Raw genomic sequence first — 17987 nt, forward strand, 5'->3', positions numbered from 1 at the left:
GTTTTGTCTTGTATCTTTTCTCTCACTCACATGAAATAGTAGAATACAGTATTTTTATTTTCTTATATGTGAAATTATAACAGTTATTTGTGACTATGTTGGAATACAAACAATTTCTTATATTGAAAAAGACATTCAACAGCATCTTCATATCTAAGAATAACAGCTTCTCCTTAAGTGTTTGTGTTAATCATTCATGGCATGGTCATACATGGCACTGTAGTTTAAAACATCAATTTCTGGTTGAACATTACTGGAATTCCACATTAAAAAGCATTGCTGGATGGTTAGTTCCAGCCAAGTCCAAGCTAATGCATCAATATGATTGGAAAGGTCAGCAACTGGTCACCCTCCTTATTAGATGTGGTTCTTCCCATCTGCTATGGGGTAAAGCTGCACTTCATACACCACATGTTTCTCATCACAGGGGTTGGGAGGAGTTAGTCTTGGCCACATAGACGCTTGAGGGTGTCTCCGTAACTGCCCGACACTTCAGACTACACAAACATGATGAAGAAAAGAGATAAAAAAAAAAACATGTTTAAAGAACACGTCATCTCATACAAACAGGAACTGTCTGAAGTTAACCTTACAAAATTCTTGTCCAATGTCTCAAACCTCTCAAAGATACAACATTTAAACTAAATAAGCACATTAAATATAATTTCTGGTGGTGTGTTCTGACCTCTAACTGGGAGTAGAGGGAATATCCAAACAACTTCTTGTACTCTGCTCTGATGTCCAGCAGATCGACCTCTGAGCGGCTGACTAGTATTCTGGTCAGAGTGGACTCTGTCGTCCCAGCACCCTGGAAAAAGTCAAATTTGGGGAGGAAGTCAAGTCAGAAATTGAACCTTGATAAATCAAATAATACTTACATCAGTTCACACACATTCTCCTGCAATAATGGCTATTATTTCAGCAGTGTCTGTTTTTTGGTTATCTACTTTAGAGCCTGTTGGCACATTTAGTCAAAGCAGCAACAATAAAACAGTGGCTTAACATTCCTTTCCACACCACTGGTGACCAATGCAATTGTATGGTGTGGCTAAAATGGACCGGGTGCAAGCAAACAATATGTGGATTTTGTTTTGGGGGCCACCAGTACAACTATGGAAGGACATATTGTACAGCTTACCTTCATGCTCTTGAATAGCCTCTCAGCGAGGTATGCAGGAACGTTCTTCACACACTTAACTAGACAAGAGTTGAGTTGAAAATATTTAATACGTTGTTGTGTTGGATTAGTTTAATGTTAAATGCGTATGACTATATGACACATCTTTCTCACCAACAGCCACTAGTAGCTCCTCCAGGTTTCCAGACATCTCGCTCTCAATGCTCTCCTGCAGAGTCTTCTTACTGATGTTTTTGTACTCCACCAGAGCTGGCAAAACATAAAACAAATTTGAATTTAACTTTTTTTCTCTCCTGTTGAAGGTGAGATACATTTCTTTCATGATTTTTTTATCCATACTAGCAGCATGGCTGTAGCGCTGGCATGCCATGTCGGCCAGTTGGTCAGTTCCCTACTCTCTCAATTACCATGAAATTTTGACCCCAAAGGATCAGTCGTGCTGACTTTGGCGATCCCCTGACTTTTACCTTGAGCCCCAACCATGAGGTTGCCATTTTTGGCTTTTAGTAAAATATATTTGGGTGTATTACCACGAAATATGATGTAAGTATCCATGATGTCCAGAGGATGAATCCTAATATGTTTTCTGATCTCTTTACTTTTCATCTAGCGCCACCATCAAGTTATCACTTTAATTTAACCCAAACTTTTGATTTATGACCAAATTCCTGCAAAACTACTGACACTCCTATCAGACTCAGGTGTGCTTTTGCTTAGTACTAGTAAGCAAATGTTAACATGCAAACACTGAACTAAAATGGTGAACATGGTAACCATTATACCTACTTTGCATCAGCATATTGGCATGCTGACATTAGCATTTAGCTCAAACCAGTGCTGTTTGAGCTAAGTAAGTACAACTTAAGCATCTACAAACAAGATATACAAGTGGTGTACCCACTCTGTCGAAGCTGGGGAATACTCCTGTGGCACAGGATGTCAATAAACTTCCCTTCATCAGTTCCCCACTTCTTCTCTCCTGCTTCGTACAGGGCCTGGGTGGAATGAAAGTGAATGTGAATATACGCACAGTTTTAAAATCATAAATAAAGATTTTCATGGCAAAAACCACTGAACCTGTAATACAAGGGACAACCATGACGTGTTAAGCATAGGAAAAGCAAGTTCAGGCTTGAATCACTGTGTGCGTGAGGTGAGTGGTGCCTTCAAGCCCCATGAATGAGCTAAGAATGTCAAAACAGTAGCTGGAACTGACATAGCAACTAATGTTTCCTGTAGCCACATGAGCCGCATGGTGGTCGCACTACGTGTCACTGAAAGGCTGAATGTAGTGAATATACCTTAGCATCAGCTTTAGCCTTGGCAGCATCCACATTGGTGCTCTCGTCTCTCTTCCCCTGTGAGGACGAACAGAAGAACAGATTGTGATATGTAGAATAAATCCAATATATTTGGCATTTGGTTATTTTAAGTGATTTTAATTCAGAATTCAATTCCAAGCTAAACATTGTTTGTAATTTGATAATAGAGATGAAAAGCTTTCCAAAGATTTACAGATCTGTAGAAAACATTTGATTTTTTTAGCGATTTTATTGTGTGTTGACTTTGTTTGGCTCACATAAGTCAATTTGCTTTTTGTTTGCTGATTTTTATTTTTTTTTTCCATCACATTTTTTGAGATAAGATAGGAATGTCCACAGCTGTTTGGCTATAATAAATGTAATGCTTTAGGTCTGATTCTCATTTGTTGGGAATGCAATACAATTTAATACACAGTACCTCAGCCAAAATGAGCAGTGCTTTGCCGTAATCTCCAGACACCTCCGACTGCAGATCGTGAATCATCGATTTTCCAGTTTCTTGAATGAAACAGCACAATGCAGATACTTTCACAATATTTGCCAACTGTTTCACAATAAGATGAGTCACTGACTAACCAGTGAAATTACAAGTACATTGTGTTGAAGACAATAACCTGCGAGGTATGCTTCAGACATGGCCTTGATCTGTCTGTTGGATCTCGAAGCAAAGATTTCTGTCAGCGTACACTCTGTAGTCCCTGCACCCTGAATGTGATACACACAAGAGAATAAGAGTGAAATTAAATATTAAGTATTTCAGTCTCAATATTGTGCTATTATACATAGACATAACACAAACAGTGACATGCTGTTCTTAGACTACAAAGAGAACATAGTATTGCACGAATCCAAACTATACTTAAGCCTATTTAAACAAATTAAACATGTAGAACTGGAATTAGCTCCCCGTAAATGTAATTTTTCTTTATGTTTCTTTGAACACACTCAAACACATAAGAATTTCTGCAGGCAAGCGATCTTGATGCAACAGCAGGCCAATACAGATTCTGTGAATTCGACACAATCTCACCTTGATGGCTTTGATGACTTCATGACAGTCGTAGACGGCAGGCGGCGTCACCAACGCCACTAACAAATCCTCAAAGTCTCCGTGAGTGTCGCCCTCCAGGTCAGCTACTAATTTCTGATGAAGGAAGGTTGATGACACACAGATCTTACCCCACCATCATGAAGCTCATTTTGGTCTTTGCCACAACACTCAGAATTCATATTTTAAGAGTAAGTACATTCATATACCCTTCCTGTGGCTTTCTCATAGGCCTTAGCAATGAGCTGACGCTGGGCATTACTTCTTTGGGTCAACACCTCAATTATGGTCTTTTCTGTCGTACCTATAAAGAAGAGCACAGTATGGGGCAAGCTTACCATTTACTCCATGCCTTTACAACCTCATAAAACTCCACCAACTGACATATTTATTAAAATATGATTTAAGTGCTTTGCAGATAACACTAATGGCAATAATGGTAACTCATTAACTCACCGAGGCCCTCTATGGCTTTCCTCAGTGCAGAAACATCCTCCTCCACTTTAAGGTTTGGCTTGTCCTTCACAGTTCCTCTTGTAGTGGACTGAAACACACACACACACACACACACACACACACACACAAGTTCACACACAACAGCAATGGAAATTGATCGACTTGTACATGTAAAACAATCACATCGCTCTCTGATTAATAGTTTAAATTCAAAGCTTTCCTATTGGTCAATATCCATTAAAATCAATATCCATCATCTTCATATTCCTGCACACTGAAAGGTAAGAGTATGTCCAACTTACTGTCACAGTCAGTGAGGAGGGGGAGTCTAAGAGCAGATCCAGGTCATCCTATATACAAGCCAACCAACATGCTTCAGTTATCACCTGTATTTACTCACATTTTAAGCCTCAAATTGTTATTTACACCCTACTATGGTTCACAGACAGCCTGCAACTACTCACCCAAACAGACATAGTTGCGGTTGTGGAGAAAAGTCTCAAACTAGGGAGAAGAAAAAAAAAACATACAGTATCAGCATCTTTATGTCACTGTATGGGGATATAATGCACTCCATCAGCTCTGGACTCTTGCTTCTGATTGGTTTTGCTCCCATCTGCGCATTTTCTCTTCCGCCGCATCCTCTGACTTGGCATCCAATGTTTATTATTGTTATTATTCCTCTAAATATCCACCATAACCTCCCTCATTTGACAGTTCAAGATCGAGTGAGCAAACCAGCAGTGTCGAGTGGACGCGTGTAAGTGGATAGAACTGTAGAAAATGAAAGCCTATGTCCACTGCAGAAAAAAACAAACAAAACTATTTTCCCGATCATTACAGCAATACTTTAAGCATCAAAAACAAAACCACGGAGCACAGACAGAGCATAAAGACACGTAAAATGTATAAAGACTGTCGGTAAAAGTCAGAAAATGTGTTTGTATATGTTTCTTACCTTAGTGACAGCACAGGATTGATGTCAGAGCAGAAAACTCACAGTGGGCCAAAATCACCACACCTTTCTGAGAAGTTGAGAGGGAAACGCCCCATCATTAGCTGGAGGAAGTTGAATCATAGAGACCGTAAACTCCTCCTCATTGGCACACAGTAACAGTACTGGTCCTGGCCTCTCATCTGTCCTATTGGACCATGCCTCCCCCTGTAACTCGACTCCCTTGCGCAACAATCTTCCTAACTCACTATAACATCATCTGCTGTAAAGTATTTCTCGAACAATGCGTGCCTTTAATGTAAAACACAATATTATAGTGTGTCCTTATAAGCCGTTAGGTTTCAGTAATTACCCGACAGGCTCTGTGATAGCCTACTGTGGGTCCAAAGTCGTGTTTGCTCTCAGGGCAGGGGTAAGGATATGAGTCAGAGAGACAGAGGAAGGGAATTGAGAAACAGGAAAAAAAAATATTTGTTTGTCAACAGTGTACATTTGATCACTGGAGTGACTTCATGTTGTCAAATAACGTTTATTAAATACTATTTTAGATCTAAGAAAATGTAGACTATTTAGTAATTATGCACGCAACTAACCCATTACTGGATGCGTTTAATCCAAGCAAAATTCATAGACAACCCTACTGAGGTAGAAAATGTGTATAACACACACAGAGCATGCAGCTCACCACAGCATCCTACACTGAAGACATGTTTTATCAAAGGTAACCATGGCAACAGATGGGTGATCAGTCCATATAGAGACACCGACGTCCTCTTGAGGACAGGCAGCAGTTGAGTAAACATATCACCACCGGTCAATTGTAAAAAATAAATAAATGCATAAAATCAGGTGAGGTATGAAAGTGATGTACTGAGAGGAGACAGTTGCGACATCTTGTGGTAACTTGTAGAAATTACACAAGTGAAGGTTTTGGGTAAGGAACCATTCACAGTATATATGCAAGGAACCAGAAAAAGGTAATGATATGAGGATTTGTGGATGATGACACGGCCTGCTTTTGTTTCAGTGGATGTGGACATGTTTTCGGGTTCATTATGTTGTGGTTGAAAATATTCAATGAGTTGAATTTAGTGTAAACAGTTAGTCAAATGAATAATAAATAAATAAATAAGGAAAACCCCTATTGGGTTAGGTTACTCCTGAGACACATGGAAATATACACATATAACGTTACATCCCCTGTGACTCCGCCTACCTTGTGACGCGGGTCCTGTCACTGTTGGAGTAATTGTGTATTTTACCCTGAGTACAGCCTGCCAGGTGACCTTCACCCTGTCCTGGACAAACAATCCAACGTCCGCTACATTGTCAGACTGAAACCTTAAGCATGGCCATAATTTAAACATCCTATAATGCTATATATAAACAATTCAAGGGTGGGAATTTCCAATGGGGAGACTTCAAGTTAGCCTACGTGGGCGTAGTGCTCGCCTGAGATACTAAACTCAGGGCAGACAGACAATGATCGTCACTGCCAGGTTCTTTGACAGCTGGGAACTCGACGTCAGGCTACTGTACAGAGATACTTGGCGACGTGTCATCGACCATTTAAACTGTATGATAATCGGTCTACACGGCAGGTGAATCATTCGTTTTAAGTTGAAGATGGTGTTTAGACCCAGCGTACTCTATTTATCTATCTATTAAGATTGCTATCTAACTAACCGGCTTTGCTGACGGCGAACTAGCAACTTGTTAGCTGGCTAGCAACAGGGAACCTCCCAGCACTGTGATGGCTAGCAAGTGTTAGCTACACCGTCTCACCGTGCCGTCAATTTTGGTAACTGCCTAATTATTTTCCTTCATATTTCTTAACATTTCTTGGTTCAACAAGACGTGTACTGTTAGCCCTGCTTGGGCTTTCTTAAATGAGCCAGTGCCCTGTGTTCAGTCTTGTGGTTTTCTTTACAGGAGAACGTCAACAGTCATTGTTAACGAGGATCAGCTGTAGCTAGCTTCCTCTATTGTTTACATGGATCCAGTCAGCTGAAGGGCTCTGTAGGCATGTGGTGGTCCTAACAATACTGGATCAACCGCAGAACAACCACAGCGGAAATATGGAAATGGATCTGGGAGGTAGCTAACGTACAGCCGACTGTCTACCAATATGAGGATGATCGGGACTCTAAAGGAGGACGGCTGTGTCCGCTGGACTGCTTGACTTTTGTGTGGGCGTTGGGCAAAGGACAGGGGGTTTGTTTGTCCATATTAAAGCTTAACCCGATGCAAGACTACACGAAGAGAAGAGGAAATAAACTGTTCTGGGAACTGGCCCACACTTCTGGCACTGGGATGATGCTAAAGACCCTACTGATCACCAGTCTTCTTGGCTGGGTGAAATGTCAAGAGAGCCAGAGCATGACACCGGAGGAGAAGACTGTTATCAGGTAAATTGGTGTCTGTGGAAGTTTCTGCAATATTGTGAAAAATATTACAATTTGAGCCATTTTCACAATTGATTCATTTATGTTTTTCCTTTTTTTCCCCCACAGGGACCAGATTATAGAAATGTTTGATCACGCTTATGGCAGTTACATGGTAAGGTGTCTACGTTCATGTTTGCTTTTAATGTTTAGCTTAGTCTGATGTGTTTTTAATGTTTTACTATTTGATGTTGTTTTGCTGCTTTTATGTTTTTATGTAAAGTGTCTTTGAGTATTTAGAAAAGCGCTTATAAATAAAATGTATTATTATTATTATTATTATTATTATTATGTAATCCTTGTAATTACCACTACATTTATATTTGCATGTTGCAGGAGTCGAGAGGAAAGTTAAGAAAAGCCTGTAATATAGAGAACAACTTTATTGTGAGACCAGCGTGTTTCAGCTTGTGGCCCTCGTCAGCATAATCCAGGGAAGAAAAGCTTGAATCAGTGGCTGGACCAGAGTCCTTAGTGCAGTTGGATCTGATTTAGTGGGGTTGTGCAGAAAGCAAACATGCAAGACATGCAAACATTTTGTTGCAACTGCAGTGTCAGCCTGGTGGAGCAGATGTGGGCAGAGCATTTTGTGATTCATAGTCTTTTTTGATAGTATTGATTCGTCTTTTCTCAGTGATAGCGATGTCTTCCAGGAATCAGGATTTTCCTTAATGAGTAGAGAGATTAGATGCTCCCATTAAGAACGAAGTGCTGTTGTTGGCTATGAAAGAAACAATTGATATTAATTACTATAGGCCAATATCAATATTAGATAGATCAAAATCTGTAATAATATATCAGTTGCTGAAACTTACATTTCTTTTTCAAAAAATTAAGACTAAGATATGTACTGAGTGGGAGGTAGCCAAAAAGAAACTGTTGCTCTAATGACCCAGCAACAACTTTGTATAAAGTATTTAGCTTTCGACTGCTAGTTTCTTTTCCTCCTAGAGGGCTTTCAACCATCCAGCTGTTTCCTTAATGACACCTTTTCTGTAGACTGGGAAATGAAGCTTGAAGACAGTTTCTGTTATTTGTGTTGCAGAAATATGCCTATCCAGCAGATGAGCTGATGCCTCTAAGCTGCAGAGGAAGAGTCCGTGGCCAGGAGCCCAACAGAGGGGACATAGATGACTCATTGGGGAAGTAAGTTCATCATCAACAAACAAATGTGTATTTTTAATGCATCAGTTGGCACCCATTAAGACCATAGCCATATGTACCCCTTTAAAGTCTAATATGTACAATAACGGGCTTGTAGTGCTATATCTCCTTAGAGTCTTCCTTCACAGACCTGTGCTACAGTAAAGTTGCTGATTGTAAAAAAGTAACTACTTGATACTGTCCAGTTTATTATATGTGACCCCGCTCCATCTTTTGCCTTCTTTGAAGATTCACTCTTTACTCTCAATGTTGAAGACACAGATATATATATAGAGAGAGTGGGAATATGTTTGTCTCCTGTCGCTATCCATGGGATGCTATAAAAAAAAAAGCAAAGAAACACTTTCAACTTATTTTTTATTTGAAGCAATGAAAGGTGAAAGATGTTTTTATTATTTAAAAACACTAAAGCATAATTAACTAAAAAATGTCCAGTATATATTTTTATGGGAGCGCATATATGTAAGGGAATGTGGATTTAACACAAACAGGGATATTTATGTAATGTTCTGTCTTAAGTATTTTGCATCTTCAAAGAACATGAGGACTCATTTCTTTTATAATTCTATGCGGTTCCAAACAGATTTAATGAGACATGGAGCAGATGCCCTAGTTTTCCAGGAATACATGAATTAGATGCTAATTTAAGTCAAATGAAATGAAGAAGAAGAAGGCACTAAATCGTGGCCTTATGCTACAATACATAGATTTATGCGCCACATATGTTGTCTAATGTGATATCACAAATTTAACAGATTGTACACGTAACAGTCCGTGGTTCATTATAGATGAAACTGGATCAGTGACAAAGTGGGGCACCAGCTCCACTGTGCTGTGCCAGAGGCTCTCATAATGATCTCTTCTGCTTTTTCTCTAGGTTTTCTCTCACACTGATTGACACCCTTGATACCCTGGTGGTGAGTACTCACTCTTCCTCTATTCTCAAGCGTTAAAGTAGTTTGATCTGCTTTCTCATCTCTTGTTTTCTCCTCCCTGCCACACTTTGGCAGTAGATTTATTTGTTCCTGTCTATGTGTATGTGTGTGTGTGTGAGCAGGTATTAAACAAGCTTGATGAGTTTGAGGATGCAGTGAGGAAGACCGTGACGGATGTACGCCTGGACAACGATGTGGTGGTGTCCGTGTTTGAGACCAACATCAGAGTTTTAGGGTATGTAACATGGCTATGATTGATTACTTTTGTGCTGTATAAACACTTTCATGTTCTTTTTTTTTTTTTTTAAATTCAGTCTTTATAAAAACATGTCTGACTGAAAAAAACGGACTTGTTTTTGATAATTCCACATTGGTACAGTGTATTGTTATTACTAGACAGAAAGATCCAGCTGTATATAGTATCTCAACCTAGCTTCTTCCTTCTTTTAATTCTCCCCAGAGGGCTTTTGGGAGCTCACGTGATGGCTGACCTGCTACGGCAGCGTGGGGAGAGGATGCAGTGGTATCGGGATGAGCTCCTACACATGGCCAAAGAGCTGGGCCATCGATTACTGCCTGCCTTTAACACCACAAGTGGCCTTCCCTATCCTAAGGTATTCTTTATTCTATTTTTAAATATCCCAGGTCTTATTTTAGATATATTATATGCAATTGGAGCAGATATTAATAGAGAATAGTTCCTCACAGTCAGTGCACTACAGATGAACCAATAAACAACATATTACTTATTTTAGTAAGGAGCTAAAAATAATTTGAGCTGAGTGATGTGACAAGATTAATTTATCATCTTTTGTTTTTCTAGGTGAATCTGCGGTATGGAGTCCTTAACCCACTTTCACGCACAGGCACTGAATCGGACACCTGCACAGCATGTGCTGGAACAATGATCCTGGAGTTTGCTGCCCTCAGCAGACTGTCAGGAGAGTCTGTGTTTGAGGTATTGCCTCCCTATGCCTTTTTAGAAATTAAGCTTTTTTTTAATGTTTTAGTTTATTATTAATTTGCCTTTTAACATTATTTCTTTTCTGAGAAAGTATAACTGGTTGTAAGTTGTTGAAAGATGAAATCATATATAAATGATGTAATTTTTACCAGAAACATTTTAAGGATCTAATACCTATTATTATTATTATTATTATTATTATTATTATTATTATTGTTTTACAGGCAAATGCAAGAAAGGCTCTGGATGTCCTCTGGGACAGGAGACAGAGAGGAAGTGACTTGGTGGGGACTGTTATTAATATCCATAATGAAGAATGGGTCCGGAGAGGTGAGGCAATTTAAACACACACATGCACTGTGTGAAAAAAGTGATTTTAAAAACTGGAACCACAAATGTTCTAACACAGACAATGGATAAACATGATGCAGAACACTGATCATCCAGAAATACACATGCAGTACTAGTCTCACAATTCCAGACAATCTGAGATTTCAGTGCATGCCAGTCGTCTGGGGATTTCTAAATGCAAAGTAGTTACTTTAACGGCAGTGAGAAAGGCCACTAACAAACGTACGGCCCTTATTTCAAGTACACACATTACCGGATACAACACTGTCCCTCCATTCTCCTCCATAGTAAAGCAAACTGGTGATACAACAAATCGAACACAGACGTTTTATGGCTCTTATACATTCACCATATTATAGTTATTTGACTTGTCACTTCTGTGTGTTTGCAGACAGTGGAGTTGGTGCTGGTATTGATTCATACTATGAATATCTGATGAAGGCCTACATTCTTCTAGGAGACAATGTTTTTCTGGAGAGGTTCAACATTGTAAGTCCTCCATCTCTGCATGCGCACATAGAAGTCTATATCCAAGCATTTGTCATTGGCCCACCACTGGCCATTTTGTTCATAGTGTGATTGTGGCTGGAGGAAGTTGTTCACAGTTTGCTCATATATTTTTCATGATGTTTGTCTGCAACAGCACTACAGTGCCATTATGAAGTACATCAGCCAGCCTCCACTGCTGCTCAATGTACACATGCACAACCCCACTGTGAGCGTGCGCAGCTGGATGGATTCTCTCCTGGCATTCTTCCCTGGCCTACAGGTCAGGCATGCTGTCTTAAGATTGTACTCAATTCGTTGCCTTTACTACCAGAAGAAAGCGTAGAAATTGTTGCACACGTGTTTCTGGAGTAACATCTATCTTCACACAGGTTTTAAGAGGAGATTTGAAACCAGCTATTGAGACTCATGAAATGCTTTACCAAGTCACCAAACAGCACAAGTTTCTTCCAGAGGTAAATAATCTCTTCTCTTTTTGTTCTATTTTTCGACCTATGCAGCAGGAGGTAGTGATGCGCGGGTCGGGGTTTTTCCCAACCCACTGGTTCCGCATTTATTTAATAATTTGACCCGCTCCATTCCGCCACACACAACCACATCTATTTTCTGGAATAATCTAATAGAACTAGAAGTATTGAAGGTATAAATTCCTTTAGTATAAATAGTGTAACAAAATCACTGAATGTATATTGTAATATTATATATTATAGTAGGAAAAAGTCATGACGCTACCCCAAGTCAAGAAATAATAATGGCAATTCTTGTAGCTAATCTTATTTGTTCCATTTCATTAATGTAAATAAAACATTTTTAGAAGAAGCCAGTGTCACTAACGTCTTTGCTATTCTTTGCTTAATCTCCCTGCAGGCTTTCACTACAGAGTTTAGAGTTCACTGGGGCCAACACCTACTGAGACCAGAGTTTGCAGAAAGCACCTACTACCTCTATAAGGTGAAAAATCTAAAGACAGAAACTATAATGACCCTTCTCTAAAGAGTAGGAAATTTCCGGTCTGTCATAAGAAGGCTCATTAATGAAACCACTCCACTCTTGTACTATATTCATAGCATAGCAAACTGAACGTTCCATGTAAGATGTGCGGTCGAGATAATATCTGGATCTCTGCAGGCCACTGGCGACCCCTACTACCTCAGAGTGGGACAGTCCATCGTGGAAAAGCTCAATGCCTATGCCCGGGTGCCTTGCGGCTTTGCTGCTGTGCAAGATGTCCGCACTGGAACACATGAGGACAGGTATACAAATGCCATTACAGACGTATTTAGGCTGACAACCTCAAAGTATCGCTTATGAATGTGTGATAATGACTTCTGTTTTTCTGTGTGTGTGTGTAGGATGGACTCGTTCTTTCTGGCTGAGATGTTTAAATACCTGTACCTGCTGTTTTCGGAGAAGGGCGAGCTGCCCATCGATATTGACGACTACATCTTCACCACGGAGGCTCACCTACTCCCTGTGTCTCTGTCCACCACCAAGCCGCCCTGTCAAGGCAACAATACGGTGAGAGTTTAAGTTAAAGTGTAACCGCACCCTCAAATTCTCCCTCCCTCTCAACAAATTTTAAAAAATGCAGTAGATACCTGCCACTGTAGGAGGCATGACCTTGAAACTAACCAGAGTGAGTGATGGACTGACTGACCATTACTCAGTGTACCAGGAACAGCTAGCTTGTGTAAGAATTGAACATATTGACATTCTGTGTATTATGGTATTACTACATTATGAGCCTTTTATGACTTACTTTCTAACTGACCCTTCGATAATGTGAACTGACATGAGTGTAGTGTAGTGTAGTGTTTAACTCTTGGTCCTATGCTTCAGGAGACTGTTCCTGTCTCCCAAGAAGAAGATCTGTTCACACATTCCTGCCCCAGCATGGAGACGTTGTTCCCCAACAACCCTTCATTTGCCAAAACCATCCGGGACGGCTACAAGTACCTCACTGGGGTGGGACGAGCATTCCACCCCTTACCTGTCAGGTGTGTCCAGTCGCAAGGGGCTTTTGCTTTTAGAATAAAATCACAGGTGATGCCTTTTAGACATTGATGACTTTGAGTTTTAACCTGGGTTTGTTTGTACTTTTACAGGGAAATTGAACTACCCCTCCATGATAATGGCATGGAGCCAGTAGAGTTCTTGAAAAGCATGGGCATTTCTCTCACTCCACTGAATGAGGTCATGGCAGGAGGCGCCGGACGTCATAGGGTATTTTAGTTACTTTGTACTCAAATCATGTTCTGCGTATCTTGCTGCTTTTTATAGTTTTATGTATTTTTATATTTGTATATAGACCTCCAAAATTTTAGGCCCCATCATTGTCCTAAACAGAAAGCCTACTTTAAGAATTTTTTGGGGGCGAAATAATTTAATTTATTGCGATTTTAGCATTTTTCTTGCTCAGGTTTCTTTAATTCAGTTCAGCTTAATTTTATTTGAATAGCACCAATTCATAACAAAAGTTATCTCAGGACACTCAAATATTGCAGATATAGACCGTACTCCTTATGAAATTATTTACAAAGACCCAACTGTTCCCACCATGAGCAAGCAATAGTGGGAAGGAAAAACTTATTTTTAAGAGGCAAAAACCTTGAGCATACTCCGGTTTTAAGTGGGAACAGGTGAAAAGATCACCAGATTTATTTATTCTTTTGCAGGTACTATTAGCAAATGTTTTGATTTTAAGACCTGATTTTGTCCATTTGCTTCCAATCATGCCCTCAAACAATCTATTGAATGCATTTTATGGTGTAAGAATGCTTCAGTGGAGCCAGCAAAACAGGTTAATTATATAACCTGCTGTTGAACCAATTTTATATTTCAAATTGTGCAGATAAAAGGGCTTTGATCAGTGTGGATTTTGAAAATTATAAACCAAATTACAGAGCTTTTTTAAATCCGATTTCTTCATCATCTTATCATCTTATCAGCTATGCTACGCTCCGTTCTGTGTTTACTTAGGCAGTAAGTATTCCCCCTCTGGTATCATGATGTTTCCAACAGAGAAGGGGGAAAAAGGAAATATGATAATCATAGCAAATGGATTATCAGTTTAATTTTGCTTTTTGAAACGCTTTATAAGCATTGGGTTAATAGCAATGTTAATGGAGAAGAAATTGGGTCAAGATAATGATTGTGCTGCTGATGATAGTATACATCTCCCCTTTCTTAACTTAAATGTGACATTTGTTTTCTGAATATGAATCCCTTTAGGAGCATAAAGGAGTGTACCGAGTAAAACTTGTGGCAGAGGTAAGCCAGGCACCAGAGGAGGAGGAGGTGGTGCCTCATGTTGTTCAGCTCATATCCCCACCATTTCTGGGCAGGACGGTCCTCACGGCGGGACCTGCCAAGTTTGGAATGGACCTCACCAAGCAGGAGCACGGGGTGAGCTTCCAATGTGACAATAAAATGGTATACAGTATCAACATCGAAGCTCCTAAAAGACTTTGAAATGTTACAATTACAGATTTTATGCAGATGTTACCTGTTTTGTTTTACCTCCACTACACTTTATCTCCAACCAAACACAATAATTAAATCAAAATCTTGTGCCGCAGGTGAAGGGCAGCATAGTGAAAGCCTCTCCCTACACTGCATGTGGGCCAATAGATAATGCAGTGGAGCTTAAAGGCCATATCGCTTTGGCGCTGCGTGGTGATTGCATGTTTGCTGTAAAGGCTCGGCGGCTGCAGGAGACCGGAGCCATAGGAGTCATCTTTATAGGTGAGGATATTTACTAGAGGAACTAAAGCCACCTCAAAGCTCTATACACAGAGCTAAGAATAACCAAATACTGAAAAATAAATGGTTCCAATTATTCTCCTCCTCAGACCACCGTGAGGGAAGTAATAGCGAGGAAACGCCACTCTTCCAAATGGTTGGCGATGGCGACTCCACTGAAGACATCACCCTGCCTTTGGTCTTCCTGTTCAGCCGTGAGGGTGCCGTACTCACAGCCGCTCTGGAGGAACATCACAATGTGGATGTGCTGCTGCTGCCCAAGGAGAGGCAGCTGGGGCATGGTGAGGACCAGGAGGAGGGAGATTAAAGGAAAAGGCTGACAATATTCTATGTCTTTGTTACTGTCAACAATTCCCATGAAAAGACCAAAACTAACAGGCTGTATTTCAATTCTTTAGTACCCAGTTTCCCAGCCTTTCAGAGCACTCTGCCCTAAGCCCATTCGTTTCTACTAAAGACATACATCTTATCTTCAAACTTACATTAATTATTTAGAAGTTAAACTGTAGAAATTACATTAAATATTAGTTCTTCTCTCTTTTCTTGTTCTAATTTTGTATTGGCTCTCCTCATTGTCCAGATAAGACAGAAAAACCTATGGGCATGAACATCAAACTCCGCCTGGCAGAGGAGGGGGAGCTGGACGAAGGAGAAGAAAGAGGGCCCACCTTGGAGTTTGTCTTGGAGAAAGAGGAGGTTCTTTTTAAGGAAGAGGAGCTCAGAGGACAGCTACAGTCGCAACAGCAGCAGCAGTTCTGCACACGAGTGACAGAGAACGACAGAACTGAACCGTGTTCAGCAGGTGCTTCTCAAACCCAAAACTCTGACAGTGGACCAGACACAAACCCTTGATCCCGAAGCAGCCAAGTTTCCTGACACTGAATCCCTCAGTTTCTGAATGGCAGGTGCCTCAGAGCTCCTCACTGCCCTAAATGGAGCCCTAACTGACCCAGCCCGCATGTTTACAACCGATGGAGGGGAGTCAAGCTCCCATCCTGTCTTGACTTTGAAACCTAAAGATAGTTCTGTATTTATTAGAGAGAGAGGCAACGTGGAGCTCTCATTCTGTGTGGTGCAGATCTCTTTGAAATGAGAGATCAAGAGACTAAACTAGGTAGTTACACGCCAAAAACTGTAGGTTAGGATGGCTGGGCAGGTGCTGCCCCCACCTAGCCTATAGTGTTGCTATTGTAGGCACATACAAGGTGTTCGTGGTGATAATGACGTAAATCAATGACTTTAGAATTTAAAATTACCTCACCTTAGAGGAAAACATAGATATGGCAAAAATGTACTCAGCTAGGTTTTTATGCAATGCAGTTTGTTTTTAATGTAGATTGCACCTTTTCACTACTGTTAGATATTCAGCAACGGTGATGAACGGAATATCACCTGGCCAGTAGGTGGAGTTAGCTACCATAACTTCTCAGTAATATAACATCAGCAGATGAAGGAAATGAAATGGGGCCAATTTGGAAAGTTTATTTTGTACTAGTAAGCAACTTCAGGGAATTTCAAGAGTGAATGCAGTTTGCTAGATTGACCCATTTGATGAAATGTGTGTGTGTGTGTGTGTGTGTGTGTGTGTGTGTGTGTGTGTGTGTGTGTGTGTGTGTGTGTGTGTGTGTGTGTGTGTGTGTGTGTGTGTGTGTGTGTACGTGTACGTGTACAAGGTGTGTAACAACTATGATACCCAAGGAAGCATCTCGGCTAAAACATCCATGCTATCAGATGAAACCCTCCTGTCTTTACAAAGTAACCATGCAAGAAATTAAGAATAATAAGTTTGTGGGATTGCCCACTGGAATCTTTTGAAATTATGTTTGGATTTAATTTGTAACATTGCAAAAATGACCAAAGCTGGTTTTCTTGCAACTGAAGTCTACATGTAACTAATGGTTAGTTCCAGATACGGCATCACAGGTTGGTCTGCAGTCCCTGGCTGCTGTGCACTTTGAAACACGGGTATGATCGCCTGTGGCAGATTCAAACAGAAATGAACATTCAGCCTGTCTTTGCAGTGTGTGTTGCAATGAGTAATTTTAGTATCAGTCATTTGTCATCGCATTTACATTGTGTAACGATGCAATGTTTATATCCACCTTAAAATTTAAGGAAAAATCTACTAATTTAAAAACAAAACAATCTAATATTTAGTGACATCCATTGAGATTGCTGGAGCACAGCGAGGTTTTTGCTCGATCTAAAACGGTAACAGTCAAACTGGAAAGGCCAATTGAATTATGTACATTGTCTGATGTTGTAGGATTGATACAGTTATACTCTGTGAAAATTGGATGCATTTTGGATCCAGTGTGGTTTTGTCAAGACTTAAATGTACCTGCTGTTAGTCTCTCACACTCCCTAAACTAATCCATATCTTGGGCATTCTTATGTGTAATAACTATATGCAACAATTCAGATAAAAGCATAACTCTGTGTTCACTTACTTCATTCGCATTAATATTTTGTTGCATGATTTTTGTCTTTTGTGGTACATGAAATGTGAGCTTACGTGTGTGAGTCGAAAACCCTCTCTGTGCCAGACTATGTTTTCTTTTACGTTTGTGTAGTGGACCTATTCCTGATGCTGCTGAGTTCAGTCTTAATTCATCATGACTTTTTTGTTTTTTATTTAGCCTGTATAAGGCTTTGCCAACCCATATACCTCAGGACTGTGTACTGTGGACTGTGTTCTCTGTTCACACAGAGAAAAAGCACCATGGACAAGAAGTAGGGGATTCTTTTAATTATTTTTAATGCAATTTAATTTTGTGTTCAGTTGTTTTTTTCAAGGTTTTGGTTGATCAGTCATTGAAAGTCAAACAGTGCCAAAGGAGATGCATGACATTGCTCCAGTTTCTGTTTCATATCTTCTCTGTATTTAGTTTCTGACTGAGCTGAGGCAGTCCCGTCAATAAATTTAAAATCACAATTTCAA

The 17987-nt window shown here is 40.1% G+C and overlaps 2 protein-coding genes across 2 annotated transcripts; one reads left to right on the forward strand and one right to left on the reverse strand.

Moving 5' to 3' along the window:
* Positions 1-36: 36 nt before the first annotated feature.
* Positions 37-5086, reverse strand: anxa3b (annexin A3b). Its single transcript, XM_051412672.1, has 14 exons — positions 4923-5086; positions 4429-4468; positions 4267-4314; positions 3965-4052; positions 3718-3812; positions 3491-3604; positions 3075-3165; positions 2879-2958; positions 2440-2496; positions 2040-2133; positions 1292-1387; positions 1139-1197; positions 686-808; positions 37-497 (listed from the first exon to the last, which is right to left on the reverse strand). Exons 2-14 carry the CDS (start codon positions 4438-4440, stop codon positions 441-443), a joined length of 1014 nt encoding a protein of 337 aa, XP_051268632.1. The 5' UTR covers positions 4441-4468; positions 4923-5086; the 3' UTR covers positions 37-440.
* Positions 5087-6411: 1325 nt separating this feature from the next.
* si:ch211-282j22.3 (ER degradation-enhancing alpha-mannosidase-like protein 3) lies at positions 6412-17987 on the forward strand. Its single transcript, XM_051412636.1, has 21 exons — positions 6412-6720; positions 6852-7327; positions 7433-7478; positions 8409-8509; positions 9405-9444; positions 9585-9697; positions 9923-10076; positions 10286-10420; positions 10651-10756; positions 11169-11266; positions 11421-11546; positions 11656-11739; positions 12152-12235; positions 12413-12537; positions 12637-12802; positions 13124-13281; positions 13390-13507; positions 14516-14689; positions 14863-15028; positions 15136-15327; positions 15627-17987. The coding sequence occupies exons 2-21, from the start codon at positions 7164-7166 to the stop codon at positions 15896-15898; spliced, it is 2622 nt and encodes an 873-aa protein (XP_051268596.1). The 5' UTR covers positions 6412-6720; positions 6852-7163; the 3' UTR covers positions 15899-17987.

Source organism: Dicentrarchus labrax, unplaced genomic scaffold, assembly GCF_905237075.1.
Source record: "Dicentrarchus labrax unplaced genomic scaffold, dlabrax2021, whole genome shotgun sequence".
Taxonomy (NCBI): Eukaryota; Metazoa; Chordata; class Actinopteri; family Moronidae; genus Dicentrarchus; species Dicentrarchus labrax.

Excerpts from the sequence above, each read along its gene's own strand:
- si:ch211-282j22.3 (XM_051412636.1), top strand. The coding sequence starts at position 7,164 with ATGCAAGACTACACGAAGAGAAGAGGAAATAAACTGTTCTGGGAACTG. Across the intron at positions 10,077-10,285 it reads GTGGCCTTCCCTATCCTAAG|GTGAATCTGCGGTATGGAGT; the intron begins GTATTCTTTATT and ends TTGTTTTTCTAG. Across the intron at positions 10,421-10,650 it reads CAGGAGAGTCTGTGTTTGAG|GCAAATGCAAGAAAGGCTCT; the intron begins GTATTGCCTCCC and ends ATTGTTTTACAG.
- anxa3b (XM_051412672.1), bottom strand. Across the intron at positions 3,813-3,964 it reads GAAAGCCATAGAGGGCCTCG|GTACGACAGAAAAGACCATA; the intron begins GTGAGTTAATGA and ends TCTTCTTTATAG. Across the intron at positions 498-685 it reads CCCTCTACTCCCAGTTAGAG|TCTGAAGTGTCGGGCAGTTA; the intron begins GTCAGAACACAC and ends ATGTTTGTGTAG.